Genomic DNA, 16475 nt, shown 5'->3' on the forward strand with positions numbered 1-16475 from the left:
GTAAACAAGCGCGGATCTGCTAGACCGGCGCTCGTTTACTGGGCCTATTCTACGGCCCGACAGTCGTTTAGTGAGGGCTGCAGGGACATCGTTACCAATGTCCTTGCAGCCCTTGTTTCATACTTTACCTGCCCAGGCTTCAGGTATTCTCCTTCTCCCCGTCCCGCGCCGCAGCAGCTTCGGTGCGGCCTGTCTGAACTGACAGACTGCTCAGCCAATCACTGGCCGAAGCGGTCCTGGCCAGTCAATGGCTGAGCGGTCTGTCAGCTCAGACAGGCTGCTCCGAAGCTGCTGCGGCGTGGGACTGGGAGAAGAAGACCTGCAGCCTTGACAGGTAAAGTATGATGTTTGTGAAATCGTCTGTTGCCCGCCGCGCCTGCTATTCCACGTAGCGATGCGCGGATGGGAACAGGTGACTTTAGGTTTGAACCTAAATGAACGATCAGCCGATGACACGATCATCGGCTGATCATTCTCTCTATTCCACGGAGAGCGATAATTGGCCGAATCGGGCCAATTTGGCTGGTTATCTCTCCGTGGAATAGGCTCCTAACTGATCGGTTTATCACAGATTACAGCCGATCGCTGGGGACCACTGTGTAATCTGATTACTGTCAAGGGCCGCTTCAAACAACCAGGGATTATTTAAGATGCAGAACCCCTTTAAAACATTTCCAGCTATTTATTTATATAATAATAGTGTAATAAAAGAAGTCCCCATGTTATCTTATTGTTAAATGTGCATTTGTATGTGGACTATAGACTTCATTGCTTTCTGTGAAAAATAGACCACAACCAATATGGCTGAGCGGCATGTCTTCTGGTCACGCTGCATAATTGATTTGCCCTTTAGGGCTCAAAAGATACATTTACAAGTGTCCCATTTGGTGCAGACATTTCTCCGATTGCCCTATATATCTAAGCAGGGATATAGAATCCACCCACATGATGCAGAATCAACTTCATTCGAGTGTAGGGAACAGTATTTTATGTTGGAAAATTTTCAGAAAATTTAGTGGCATACCGACATGGTGGTGTTGGTATCTACTCCAGAGCTATTCCAGAAACAGATTAAGGATCCATTCACACAGGATCTGATGCTGCAGATGTCAATGTAACTAAATGATGGAACACAGTGTCAAATCCACTGCGGATCCTGTATGTGAACGGACTCTTATAGACTGTCCAACTCTGGCCGCGGATTACTTCTAGTTACCAAGGGTTATTTTATTCTCTTCTGATGCAATTCCCTTTAGTAGCCAGTGCAGGGAGTGATTTAGGTGCAGGCTATGGAGCAGGTTCTTATCCTCTACATGTAAAATATTTCTCTATCTTATTGGTTGTATTATCTGTTTTTTTTTTTCTTCTTTCTTGAAGGTTCGGCAAGGATTAAAAACATACTCAAACTGGCCCACTTACCCGCAGCTGTATGTGAAAGGAGAGCTTGTTGGGGGCTTGGACATTGTCAAGGTAACATTTTGACTATAGTTATTAAACATAAAAGGGTTAAAGGGGTTATCCAGCACTACAAAAACATGGCCACTTTCTTTCAGAGACGACACGACTCTTGTCTTCAGTTCAGGTGCAGTTTGCAATGAAGCTCCATTCACTTCAATGGAACTGAGCAGCAAAACCCCGCCCCAAGCTGGAGACAAGAGTGGGGCTGTCTCTGAAAGAAATGGGCCATGTTTTTTTTAAAGGGGTTATCCAGGGCTACAAAAACATGGCCACTTTTGCACCACTCTTGTCTCCAGGTTGGGTGCAGGTTTTGAAACTCTGTTCCATTGAAGTAAATGGAGCTTAATTGCAAAGCACACCTGAACTGGAGACAACAGTGGGGCTGAAGTGGCCATGTTTTTGTAGCGCTGTATAACCCTTTTTAAAGCAACACATGGAGGAACACACAGCTACATCTTGTGCCAAGGTTTGTTAGTGGCAATGAGTAATATAGTGTTGGTTACTGTGAGAATGCAAATGCTGCATGCTGTTGTGTTAGTAGCAGGTGCTGGTTGTAATATACAACTTCCATCCTTCTGCAACAGCCTCAATAGCAATTACTTCCACTTCCAGCTATGTAAAGGAAAACACAGTACCAGGTACCTAGCAGCAGGTTTGTATGTATGAACCTGCTGATAGGTACCTGGAGCTGAGTAGTTGCTGATCCCTCTGCGGGTTGTCTTATGTTGCTCCTCTGCGTCGCTGTCCAGTAATGTCATAAAAATTTGTTCCTCGGCCCCTCAGTCCACCATCCCACCTGACACCTCCTACGTCCTCCTACTTATGCATAAGTAGGGACATCTCTCATTTCTCTGCGGATCTTGCACAGCAGCCCGTCACTACACATGTGCGAGATCTGGAGATGTCACTACTTATGCATATACGAATATGCTTACATAGGAAGACATAGGAGGCAGTGGGTGGGTGGGATGGTGCACTGAGGGGCCGAGCAATGCCCCCAGTGCTCCTGACAGATTCATTTGCATATTTTCTTTTTTATTACGTTACTGAAAAACGGGGTCCATTTACACAGAAAGATTATCCGCCAAAGATTTGAAGCCAAAGCCAGAAACAGACTGAACAGAGATCAGGTCATAAAGGAAAGACTGAGATTTTTCCTCTTTTCAAATCCATTCCTGGCTTTGGCTTCAAATCTTTGGCAGATAATCTGTCAGATAATCTTTCTGTGTAAATGGACCCTAAAGGCCCTATTCCACGGAACGATTATCGTTCGTATTCGGCCGATACGGACGATAATCGTCCGGTGGAATAGAGTGCAACGATCAGCTGACATCGTTCATGTCGGCTGATCGTTGCAGTCGCTTGTTTTTCAACATGTTGAAAAACAAGCGACTGATATAGCATCGATCTGCTGCCGTCGCTCCGTTGAATAGGAGCATCGGCAGCAGACGCTGCTATATCCTATGGGCTGCCCGGACGATCAGCGATCCCCCGGGCAGCCCCCCACATTGAATAGCAGCGAGTGGGGAACGAGGAGCAAACGAGCGCTGAGAGCTGTGGAATAGGGGCATAAGGCTTTTGATGAGGAGAGGGCTCCTGTCTGTCAGCACAACTCGTGAGCACAGAGCAGCTTCCCTCTAAAGGCCCTATTCCACCGGACGATTATCGTTTGCATAATCGTTAACGATCTCAAACGACCGCTATTGCGAAAGACCTGAAAACGTTCACTCATTTCCATGGAACGATAATCGTTACTTATGATCGTAATTGCGATTGTTTCTTCTTCGCTATTTATTCGCTATTGCGTTCGTATCTATTGCAAACGACCGAACGATGTCTTATTCAATGCGAACGATTTGTGAACGTTTTGTGATCGAGCAACGATAAAAATAGGTCCAGGTCTTATGGCCCTATTCCACGGAACGATTATCGTTCGTTTTCGGACGATATCGACCGCTACGGACGATAATCGTTCCGTGGAATAGAGTGCAACGATCAGCCGACATCGTTCATGTCGGCTGATCGTTGCAGTCGCTTGTTTTTCAACATGTTGAAAAACAAGCGACTGATATAGCAGCGATCTGCTGCCGTCGCTCCGTTGAATAGGAGCATCGGCAGCAGACGCTGCTATATCCTATGGGCTGCCCGGACGATCTAGCGATCCCCCGGGCAGCCCCCCCGCAGCTCCCCGTCGCCCCCTCCCGCACTCACCCACTCGCTGCAGCCGTGTTGAATAGCGGCGGCAGCGAGCGGCGAACGAGGAGCAAACGAGCGCTGAGAGCGCTCGTTTGCTCCTCCTACGACCCGTGGAATACGGGCTTTATGAAGTGATCAACGATTTCTCGTTCGGTCGTTAATCGTTAACTGCATTTCTACCGAACGATTATCTTTTAGATTCGAACGATTTAACGATAATCTGAACGATAATTGTCCGGTGGAATAGGGCTCTAACTGTCCATCAAGCTGGGATAAGGATGGAAGGGGGAGTGTTTCCAGCTTGCAACACTGCAGGGGCTTGGGAACGCCTTTATGACACTTGGCACCAGATGCGTTTTTCTCTGTTATGGACAGATATATAAAAGGTCACATGTGTCCCCTTGACTAAATTAAATCAGCCATTTGGATGCTGAATTGCAGCTGAAAGATTCACTTTAAGGCTATGTTCCCACACAGTATTTTTGCAACCAAAACCAGGAGTGGATTGAAGACACAGGAAGGCTATGTTCACACACTGTGGAAATTGAGTGGATGGCCGCCATATAATGATGAATACTGTTATTTTAAAAAATGGCCGTTATTTGCCATTAAATGGTTGCCATCCACTAAATTTTAACATTGTGTGAACATAGCCTTTCTGTGTTTTCAATCCACTCCTGGTTTTGTTTGCAAAATACTGAGCAAAAATACTGTGTGGGAACTTAGCCTAAAGCAGTATTTCTGTTATCCGTGACAGCACTAGTGTGTGTTCCTGATTCACATAAGGGACTTTTATCTGTCACATTTAGTCTCTGGAGTTATAGACTTAAGTTTCCTTGTTGCTGCCCCCTGCTAGGATGTGAGATCTTGAAGTGTACCTGTCATTAGAAAAAACTTTTGACATAAATTTTGGTCGGTTGGGGTCTGAGTGTTTAGACAGTGACCAGTCAGGAGAAAGAGGCATGAGAAGTGGGTGTTCAGCGCATTCTCTCCCATCGCTGTGTCATGTGATCTGAGCGGCCACATAATGTAATTCTATGGGGGAGATACAGAGTGGGAAGAGAAACATATAGCAGCACAGGCTGCTTGTAGCTTATTCTATTGATCGGTCGCTTTCTGAACACTCAGGCCCCAACTAGTCAAAACTTTCGACATGTCTCTGTGACCTATCCATTTTTCTGATGACAGGTACACTTGAACCCTTCGAGTGTTCTGCAGTTAGCGTCTATGTGCTGTACATAAGCATCCATCCCGTTGCCTCCTTTATACAGATATGATAGGATTATGTCTCTTTGCTTTGGTTACATTGATTTCTTAATCCGATGTCATGTTTGCTCTATACAGGAGTTGAAAGAAAGTGGTGAATTGGTGTCCGTGCTGAAGGGTGGCCATTAACGGACAGGGATGGCATAGAGAAGACTGGCTGATATATGAATATATTGCTCCGACCTGGGTCTTTGGCCTCGTCTCCCGGACCTCAGCTACTATATTATTCTGTAATGATTCCTTCCAAGGTCATGGTCTGTACAGGATACAGCTAGTAGGGAATGGAGAAGACAGTGTTCCTGTACATTTATGTGAAATTTACTTCTATTGAACATCGACGCAAATGTTTTAATTTAATAAACATTGTTACAATCAGCTGTCATCTCTTACGTTAGAGGCAATACTAACATTTCACAGAGCACCTCCTGCAGGAGAAACCTGGTACTACATGGTGCCCATTCAGAGGTTCTGGCCAGTACAGCCGTGTTGTCTGAAACCTCTCACTATGATCCATTTTATCCTAGTAGGGCAGAAGGAAAGGGCTCATCTTGTTAGCACAATAATATTTTTAACCTGCTTTGTGACAGGCACACATTGGAGGGATTACAACATTTATTGGGGCTATCCTGGACCATGAAAGGGAGGATCAATTACAAAAAAGACTGTTGTAACAAGAGCAGAACATTTCACCAGATAATTGTGCAGTCATGTATAATTCCTTGCTCATATCTCCAGTGCTTTACTGGTTAAGCTCAGCTGTCCTGCTCTTCCTCCTGTTCTGGGTGTCACTGGTATTGGGGTCATCTCTAAAAACAGCGCCTCTGGTCGTGTGTGATATTACAATTCTGCTCCATTGACATTAGTGCAACTGCGCTGCAGTGCCTCGTGCAAACTGAGGACAAGAATGGCGCTGTTTCTAAAAGAAAGCAGCTATGTTTTTCTAATCCTGGATAACGTCTTAAGATGGGTTGTCCACCTCCCAGCATGCTTCTCTCCTTGCTCTATTTTTACTGATTTACATACAGGACTGGAAGCTAAGATCTGTCAAGCAGGGGAGGGGGGAGGTGTTAGGGTTGCTACTGAAGCTCAGGATCGCCAGTTTGACTCTTAAAGGGAATCTGCCACTAGGTTTATGCGGGCAGCATAAACTAGTGACAGAAATGTTGAACTTACGTCATTTTATTCAGCCATTCTCCTAATATGCAGGAGAATCGGATTCTTGCCACACCCCTCCCCCTGTCCTCCAGCTGCTGATTGACAGGTGACTGTCTATACACAGCATGGATAGATAACTGCCAAAAAGCTGTTGTGGGTAGTTTACTGCTGCTCATGAATATCTGGGACTACTGGGCTCATGCACATAATGGAGAGGACTACTTATTGTCCATGTTATTCAGGAGGATATCTCTGGATCAGCTTCACAGAACAATGTAAGTGATCCATCATTCTGTTCAGCTTCTCTGTCACTAGTTTATGCGACCCTGAGATAGGACACCATAAACCTTCTGACAGAGTCTCTTTAAGCTGCTAACAAATCTAAAGGTATGGTTCCTGGAGCAGTCATTCTCTATGGGCGTTGGACTCGCTTCTGACGGGGATTTCACGGCGGTGGGACGGAATCCGGCACTGGGACTTCGTGGAAGAGGTAAGTATAAGGTGCTCCAGCGGGGGGGGGGGGGGGGGGGGGGGGGGGGGGGGTCGGGCGGCCTTGGCAGCCGGGGTGACAGGTCTCCTTTAAGGGTACATACACAAGTACCGTACCACAGTGGATCTCCTGCTGTAATTTTCGCACTGAAATCCGCTCAACTCTCAGCCATTTTATGGACAGGACCGCCCATTCACAACAGGACAGGGTGTTACAGGGACGGGCATCTCCTTTAGTGAAAATGAAGCACAATGATTAAGTGATCACCCCCTCTAACAACAAATACATTCACAGAATACCATACAGCACATGAGAATCTTTCCATATAAGACAGACCAAGAAGGTTTATAAATCACCAGAAATATAACGCCATCTTGAATGAAGATTAGTTTGAAGATGGATGTTCTTTCATTCTTTTGCCTTATTGCTTCTGTCTTCTTTTCTTTGGCCTTAAAGGGGTTATCCAGCGCTACAAAAACATGGCCACTTTTCCCCCTCTCTTGTCTCCAGTTCAGGTGCGGTTTGCAATTAAGCTCCATTTACTTCAATGGAACTGAGTTTGAAACCCCATCCAATCTGGAGACAAGAGAGGGGGAAAAGTGGCCATGTTTTTGTAGCGCTAGATAACCCCTTTAATAGAACATTCTTCATCCTGTCTGCTTGGGACCCCTGAGATGGTCGGGAAGCTGAGATCAGCTTTTTATGCATCTGCTATTAGGCTAGGTTCACGCAATGTAAATGTACATTATGCATTGTGTGAACATAGCCTTAAATTTAATAGGAGTTACACAATTTGAATAGAACAGCTGACTTGTTTGGTGTCCTGACCACCTCCGGCAGCTGTAAAGGTGGGAATGCCTATTTAACCCCTTAAGAACCGGGCCAATTGTCACTTTTGCGTTTTTTTTCCTCCTCGTCTTCTAAGACCCATAACTTTTATTTTTCCATCTACAGGGCCATGTGAAAGTTTTTTTTTTTCAGGAGCAGATTCACTTTGTAATGGTATTTTTCAATCTGCCATAAAATAAATGACGTAACCCCCAAAATATCATTTATGGGGTAAACTTGGGTCAAAAAATTTTGTGGGGTTCCATGTCTATGTAATGCACTTTACAGTAAAACTGACATTTTTTTCTTTATTTTATAGGTCGGTCTGAACACAGCGATATGCAGGTTTACTAGGTTTTCTAACGTTTTACCATTCTTATTAGCAGTAAAACTTTTTTTATTTGCAAATAGGTGTATTTAAAATGGCTGTATTGTTTCACCTACGGGGTCGTATGGGACATCATTTTTCGCGCCATGATCTCTAGTTTTTAGTATTAAGTCAAACGTATTGATCACTTTTTATTAATTTTATTTATACATAAGATATCATTAAAAAAAGCAATCTCTGCGTTTTTTACCGCTTTTTGTTCATGTCGTTCACCGTGCGGAAATAGTATTGTTTTATTTTAATCGGACGATTACGCACGCTACGGTGTATTATATGTCCATTAACTATTATTTAATGTGTTTTATGTATAAAATAGGAAGGGGGGGGTGATTTTCACTTTTATTGGGGGAATTTTTAAAACACTTTTTTTTACCACTTTTTAAGTCCCCTTAGGGGACTTTTACATCTATGTATTTGACTACATACACTGATCACTGCTATGCCATAGCATAGCAGGGATCAGTGTAATCTGTGATCTTCTGATACAGTCTGCCACAGGCCACAGGCAGGCTCTATCAGCAGACTAAAGACCTGACTGCACGGAGAAAGGTAAGAGACCCCCGGCAGTCAGGCCATGCGGAGATGCTCCGGTCACTTATACTAAAACGCTGCAGCGTTTAAGGGGTTAATGACGGTCGGTCGCGCAATTGCGGTGGCCCTCCATTGAGGGTGTGGGCCTGGCTGCAGATAGCAGCCGTCCCTCACCGGCTATGGAGCGAGCTCAGCTCGTGAGGCCGCTCCATAGCCTGGGACCCTGGCAGGGCGTACATTTATGCCCTCCTGCATTAAGGCACAAGCAGTGGGGGCGTAAATGTACGCCCATGGTCATTAAGGGGTTAAAGGGGTTATCCAGTGCTACAAAAACATGGCCACTTTTGCACCACTCTTGTCTCCAGATTGGGTGGGGTTTGAAACTCAGTTTCATTGAAGTAAATGGAGCTTAAAGTGACTCTGTACCCACAATCTGACCCCCCCCAAACCACTTGTACGTTTAGATAGCTGCTTTTAATCCAAGATCTGTCTCGGGGTCAGTTTGGCTGGGGATGCAGCTATTGTCCTAAAAAGCAACTTTTGAAATTGCAGCCCTGTGCCCAACGGCCATGGCCTAGATTATGTATGCATTAGGCTGGCACACCCTCTCTGTTCCTCCTCCCCACCCTCCTAATCATTAGGAATGCTCCAGGCAGATTGCCTCCTATTCATCAGCTGTGTCAGCACGGCACATGGGCTGGATCGTTAAGGCACCTGTGCAATGTTCAGACAGGAGAAAATGTTCTAGAGGCATTCCTAATGATGAAGAGGGTGGGGAGGAGGGACGGAGGGGTGGTGCCAGCCTAATGCACACACAATCTTGCCCACGGCCGTTGGGCACAGGACTGCAAGTTTAAAAGTAGTTTTTTAGGACAATAACTGCATCACCTGCCGAACGGACCCCAGGAGAGATCTTGGATTAAAAGCAGCTATCCGAAAGTACAAGCGGTTTGGGGGTCAGATTGTGGGTACAGAGTCGCTTTGAATGCAAACTACACCTGACTGGAGACCAGAGTGGAGCAAAAGTGGCCATGTTTTTGAAGCGCTGGATAACCCTTTTAATGCCCAAGCCCATATATCCATGGGAGATCATTCTGTCTTGTTCTCTAATGGTGGGGCTGCATACAACTTCTTCAGGCACTGGTAATCAAATGCTGCATGCTTGGGTTCAACAGTACCTGCGCATGCTCGATAGATCCTATATAAGAACATCACTGTAAACTCTGTGAATATACCAAAGAGGGTCTATTATCTAGCAAAGTATATCCTACAAATGCTGAGCGCGTTCGAATTTTCTAAGTTTGCCTAGAAAAACTTGGCCACTTTCTTATAGAATCAGCACCACTCTTGTCCTCAGTTTGAGTGTTGGTTTTTCAGCTTTGTTGCATTGAAATGAATGGAGCCGGATTATAATTTGTAATTTACTTTTTTTTTTTTATCTCAAAATTTTCCATACTTATCAGCTGCTGTATGTCTTGCAGGAAGTGGTGTATTCTTTCCAGTCTGACACAGTGCTCACTGCTGCCTCTGCTGTCCAGAACAGTAGCAAATCCCCATAGAAAACCTCTCCAGTCACCAGTTCCTGACATGGACAGAGGTGGCAGCAGAGAGCACAGTGTCAGACTGGAAAGAATACTCTACTTCCTGCAGGACATACAGCCAGTGGCGGTCTTTGGCACCAAGCACCCCAAGCGATCGCTTGGGGCCCCCAACATCCAGGGGGGCCCCCAACATCCAGGGGGGCCCCCACGCCCCGCTCTTGTGCTCAAGACTGCTGGACAGGGCCACTGCCGCGCTTGCTGCTGCCATCTGAACTGTAACTATGAGCACTCGTAATGAGCGCTCATAGTTACATGCAGCAGCACTGGCAGGGCGGGAGACATTGGCTCCCTTTCTGTTAATCCTTCTTGTGGCCGCAGGAAGGGTTTTCCCTGCGGTCACAAGTGGCAGCTTTGTCCTTGTGGTGCCGGCGCTCCAGTGACATCACTGGAGCATCGGCGCCAGGACAAGGGGAGTGCGGCCTCTTGTGACCGCAGGGAAAACCCTTCCTGTGGCCACAAGAGTGAAGAGAAGAGGAGACGCCAGGACCAGGGTGAGTATAAGTGTTTGTTTTATTGTGTTATATACTATATGGGAGGGGGAGCACAGAGGGGTCTGTTTAACTGGGGAGCGCACATCGGGGGTCTATATAACTGGGGGGGAGCACACAGGGGGGCTATATAACAGGGGGAGCACACAGGGGGGCTATAGACTACTGGGGACGCACACAGGGGGGCTATAGACTACTAGGGGCAGCACACAGGGGTCTATATACTACTTGTGGCAGCAGAATGGGGTCTATATACAACTTGGAGAGCACACAGGAGGTCTATATCCAAGTGGGAGAGCACACAGGGGGGGCTATATACTACTGGGGGAGCACACAGGGGTCTATATACTACTGGTGGGGCACACAGGGGGTCTATATACTACTGGGGGAACATACAGGGGGTCTATATACTACTTGTGAGACACACAGGTGGTCTATATATAACTGGTGGAGCACACAGGGGTCTGTATACAACTGGGGCAGCACACAAGGGGTCTATATAATACTGGTGGGGCACACAGGGGGTCTATATACTACTGGGGGAACCACACAGGGGGTTTATATACTACTGGAGGAGCACACAGGGGTCTATATCCAAGTGGGGGAGCACACAGTAGGTCTATATCCGAGTGGGGGAGCACACAGGGGGGCTAAATACCCCTTAGGGAGCACACAGGGGGCCTATATACTAGTGGGGGAGCACACAGGGGGGGATAAATACCCCTGAGGGAGCACACAGGGGGCCTATATACTAGTGGGGGAGCACACAGGGGTATATACAACAGGGGGCAGCACACAGGGGGTCTATATGCAACTGGGGCAGCACACAGGAGGTCTATATACTTCTGGGGGAAGCACACAGAGGGGCTATATATAACTGGGGGAACACACAGGGGTCTATATACTACTGGGGGAAGCAAACAAGGGGTATATACTATTGGGGGCAACACACAGCGGTCTATTGTTTTGGAACGAGTGTCGAGGGGGGGGGGGCCCAGACATAACTTCGCTTGGGGCCCCAGAAATGCCAAGACCGCCCCTGCATACAGCAGCTGATTAGTAGGGGAAAACTTGAGATCTTTAAAAGAAATCTGTCAGCACCTGTTCTGGTGCTGACAGTGTGATGAAGGTGTGTCTCTTATGCTGCCTTTACATGAAACGATAATTGGCCCGATCGTACGGTTAATGATGTCGGAGTAACAATTTTTTTCCCCTAACAATCAGCGTTTAGACGGTACGATATATCGTACGGAAAATTCGTTTTGCGATAGTTTTGAGATCGCTTAAGCCTATTTCACACATTGGTTAAATCGGCGAACGACTGTTCACACAGAACGATCTGCAAATTTTTTGCGAACGATCAAGGACGATTTGAGAACATGTTCAAAGATCAAAATGAACGATTTCTCGCTCGTCGTTTGATCGTTCGCTGCTTTTACACGTACGATTATCGTTCGAATTCGCACGATAATCGTTCCGTGTAAACGCAGCATTAGTGCGGTGTGTTACCTTTATTTTTCAGATGGTTGCTGTACTTTGTCCCCAATCTGTGCCGTAACTTTCTCCACAACTGTCAAAGAGGGGGAGTGGTGACGCGTTCGTGCTGCACTTCGGCCCGCCTCACCACTACTTCCTCCCAGCTTCTCTTAAATATTCATGCGCCCGTCCTCCTGGCGACGTCATCTTTAGCTGCCTGGTTCTGTGCATTGTCCGCACTCCCGCGGCCTGATTTGCGCATGTGCCGTAGTGCGTTGGAGCGCCACTGATTAACGCCATTCAGTGCATAGGCTTCGGCCCTCAGTGCACCTGCGCCACTCCGACACACTACGGCGCATGCGCGAATCAGGTCGCCGGAGCTAAAGATGACGTCGCCAGAAGGCCTGAGGATGGGCGAAATGAACATTTAGGAGAAGCTGGGAGGAGGTAGTGGTGAGGCGGGCCGAAGTGCGGCACGAACGTATCACCACTTCCCCTCTTTGACAGTTGTGGAGAAAGTTACGGCACAGACTGGGGACAAAGTACAGCACCGATCTGAAAAATAAAGGTAACACACCGCACTAAGAGACACACACACCTTCATCACACTGTCACCACCTCAGAACCAGAACAGGTGCTGACAGATTCCCTTTAAAGAGAAGTAAATTATGCAATAGCCTTGTATTGTAAGTGTATTCCTAGTCCATGGTGCTTCTGGTAGTTCTGTGCACATCTGAAGGAGCAGACCATGAACCTGCCAGGGTTTGAGGTGGTGTCCTGCTGCATGAGCAAAACTATAAGATTGCTTCCCAGGGAGGTCAGTGCACTATTGATTCTTCTATCCTTTGGCCTTAATGGCTACGGAACGTGTCTTAACCTTTTATTTGTAGAAGAGCGCCGACCGTCCATGCAAGAAGCTCTGGGATTTACGAGAGCTTTATAACGATTAAAGAGGCACTCCGTGTTTTCAGATCATGCACACTCCCCACTACTATTCTTACAGCGCCATCTGCTTCATTCCAGCTCTGCTGCATCCATATATATAATTACTTTAGCTGGGATCATGAGAAATATAGGAGGCACTAAAAAATAGTAATATTAGTAATGATAAAAGCCTGTGCTGCACTAAATTGCCAGCTCCTCTATGTTGCCAATTGCAGATAAGGCTGGGTTCACACTACGTTTTTGCAATCCATTTAAAAAAATAAAAATAAATAATAATAATGGATGTGATTGTGTGCGTTTTGTGTCCGCTTTTTTTTTTTTATAATGGAAAAACGGATCAAAATGGATGCACACAGTTGCATGTTTTTTTCATCCGTTTTTTTTTTTTTTTTTGCTAAAAAACGGATAAAAACAAAATGTAGTGTGAACCCAGCCTAAGCAGTGATCACCATTAGAGATAAGAGAACCTCAAGCCTATGGCTGAATCCATGTTTTCCAGGACTCCTTAGTGTTGCATCCAGCTTCTTAAGCCACTTTAAATCTAATGCCGCACACTCGGGCTCGGACGGACCAGAGCATGCTTGAGGATCGCTCATCTCTAATCACCACCCAATGGTGCAGAGTAGCCACTTCTTTGGACCACTTTGGCTTGTATAAAAACCCCAACCTGGCAGTGTAATGAAGGAGTAGTGCTCACTCATCTCCAAACTCCTGAAATGCCTGGTCTGGGCACTGTATACATATGGCGCCCCCTTCAGGTGGCTGATACTACATTTTTTATTTGTCTTGACATAGATTCAGGAGCTACGCTTATACTTATGGCCTGTGTGTGTGAGACAACTGATACAGTGGCTGCGTTGGCCAAAATCGGGCATTTAGGCCATTACATGCCAAAATCAATTGCGACTGTGACATCTGAATGATTAGACAGAATAAGGGGGCTCCCCCTGTCACCCCATCGGTCTTGTTTGAAACATGATCACAGAATGCCAGTGGGTGGTCACTGCAGCAGGGGCCTTAATAGGATGCCAGGCAGCATCCTTTTAAGCAGTAGTAGTAGTATTTTTATTTTTTTATTTTATTTCCCCCCAATATATTCAATATGACTTCATCTGCAAGAACCAGAGCTAGGACATGATCATAAATGCAGTAAACATGGTTAAAGAAGACCAAAAAGTCATATTTACCCCAGAATGGTACCAACAGAATTATCAGCTCAACCTGCAAAAAATAAACCCTCACACAGCTTCATTATTTAAAAAAAAAAAAAAAAAAAAAAAAAAGTGATGTTCTGCAAAGCTTTGGCTGATGGGAACTGTAGTTACAACTGGCCACAGGTTTGGCATCACCGTACTACATTATTGTAAGTATGAATATATGAACCTCTATCTGAGAAAACTATTAGAAAATCGTGATTAGAGTATTTCCATAACATTCATCGTTTAGGCATACAGTAGATCAGCATGCTTAATGGAGAAAATAGGATTTGATCCAAAAACCAGAGAATGCACTTTAGGCTTTTAACTAAATACATTTTTTTTCTAGGTCCCATTGTGTACGGTTTATACAATAAGGTCATTTAGTGATAAAGAATATAATTTTAATTTTCTGATTTCATAATTTCCTGCAGTTTTGGGAATTTCCACAAGATGGCAGCAGAGAACAAGCTAAAACATTTGTATCATGTAATTTATCCTTTGAACACTAGATGGCAGAACAGCACAAAAAATAACTACATCCGCAGGGATGTGAAATCATAATCTCCGAAATGTCTTCAGGTTAGATATACCGTTCATAATTCACATGATTTTTATGTTTATTACAGATTAAAATTTCCTCCAGCTCAGTGCACCGATAAAGTATATGTAAACATTAAAGTGCCAAGGCTGTGACCATGTGGTGCCGACTAATCAGGCCAAGAGGGACTTTAATCTGCACACAGCATGCACTTTAAATTGGGTTCATTAGCAAGTGCGGCTATGATCTACCACCCTGACATTTACAGCTGCGCACCACTTCCGAGGATCTTTCAGTTTAAAGGACCCTCTGATTAAAAATGTTCATTTGGATCCTTGTCTTGCAGAGACATATACATAGTGAGGGTCTTTTTTCCCAGGGTTCCTTACTTTGTCCTGAGTCAGGGATTTCTTGGTGCTCTTTCTTTGGAAGTTTGAAAAAGGTTACTTGGATTAACAAAGGGCTTGGATTCCCCTTAGGCCCCTGTAGCCTAGATCACTATCTTCCTGTCTAACATAGATATATATATATGTTACAGTGAAATGATAGAATCCAGGGATTTGATCAAATCCTGGGAAGTGATTGAATAAACGCGCCGTTCCATCATTTCCTTAGGAATTTGATCAAATGCCTGACCCCTTTTAGGAAAAGGATGGAATGAATGATCAAGGAGTCGCCCGGCTCTACGTTTAGTGGCGGAGGCGGACGGGGGAGCAGAGTGGCACACCTCCCCAGCAGGCATATAGAAGCGGGGGGCGGGGGGGGGGGGGGCGGATGAGGTGTGATTACATCATGCTGCCTTGTGATGACTGATGCCAAAGAAAATACAGACAGGGAAGGCACACAGCAAGTGCTGCAACCTCATTACTCCAATGGTCTGCAGTGAAATGAGATGTTCTGCCACAGCTTTGGGTGGGGAACCGGCATGAATGCTGTGGGAGGGGAGAAGGTACGATGGGAGGACTGTGATGAAGAGCTGAGGAAAAAAAATCAACTCTCTTCTAATGGTGTGCTTTGTTGTAGTCCATTGGAAACCTTTCCTTGTTGCTCTGGACATACAAAGGAAAAAAAAAATCTGCAGATAAATCTGTATATATATAAATATATATATATATATATATACATTCCTGCTGTGAAGGGTTTTAATGTGTGCAGGGCTGCTTCAATGTGAGCAGCTCTGCACACATTACTGTCCCAGGAGCAGGGGTGGGGGGTATAATACTTTCCTCCATTATTACAAATATAATGTATACGAATTAAGGGAGAACTCCGGCCAAAATTAATTTTTGATATGTTGTTACTGATGAAAAGTTATACAAATTTCTAATGTACATTAATTATGGGAAATGCACATATAGGGCTATTTCCCTTAATTTAGTAGATCAGGAAGTGTTAGAATTCTCTCAGATACAGTGACGTCACGACGAAGGGTGTAATTCCTATGGAGTGTCCAGCAGGGGGCGCTCTATATGTAGAAGTCTATGGGACTTTATTGTTTCTATAGATGTCTATGTAAAGTAATGTAGTGTAGTGTAGTGTACAGTATGCTTTATTGAATGAATACATCTATGGAATACTATGGGGAACAAGTGTCCTTGCTCCGCAAAGTATTGCATAAATGTATTCATTCAGTACATTAGGATATCACAGTAAGCCCACCGATCCGAACTATATACATTGAACTACAGCTCCCATCATCTGCTCATAGTATGAGCAAGTGATGGGAGCTGTAGCTGGGTTATGGATATGACTTGCCTGCCGCCGCTGATGCCACTGCTTATGCCACCGGGTGCAGGGGGGAGCCGCTCAGTACACAGGAGCGCTCCTCCTCCTTCCGGGATCCTGGGAACCTCCCCTGGCTGTCGCTCTCCCCCCACACATACCGGCTCCCGATGCATCAGTGCAGACACCAGGAA

At 45.5% G+C, this 16475-nt stretch overlaps 1 protein-coding gene across 1 annotated transcript in view; it reads left to right on the forward strand.

The window, feature by feature from the left end:
* The window catches only part of GLRX3 (glutaredoxin 3), a 35469-nt gene extending 30174 nt beyond the window's left edge, over positions 1-5295 (forward strand). Inside the window, exons 10-11 of the mRNA XM_069978938.1 lie at positions 1378-1470; positions 4999-5295. Coding sequence (XP_069835039.1) covers positions 1378-1470; positions 4999-5049 — 144 coding nt within the window. The 3' untranslated portion in view covers positions 5050-5295. The remainder of the gene's footprint in view (positions 1-1377; positions 1471-4998) is intronic.
* The last annotated feature ends 11180 nt before the right edge of the window (positions 5296-16475 follow it).

Source organism: Dendropsophus ebraccatus, chromosome 8 (assembly GCF_027789765.1).
Source record: "Dendropsophus ebraccatus isolate aDenEbr1 chromosome 8, aDenEbr1.pat, whole genome shotgun sequence".
In the NCBI taxonomy this organism is placed as follows: domain Eukaryota; kingdom Metazoa; phylum Chordata; class Amphibia; order Anura; family Hylidae; genus Dendropsophus; species Dendropsophus ebraccatus.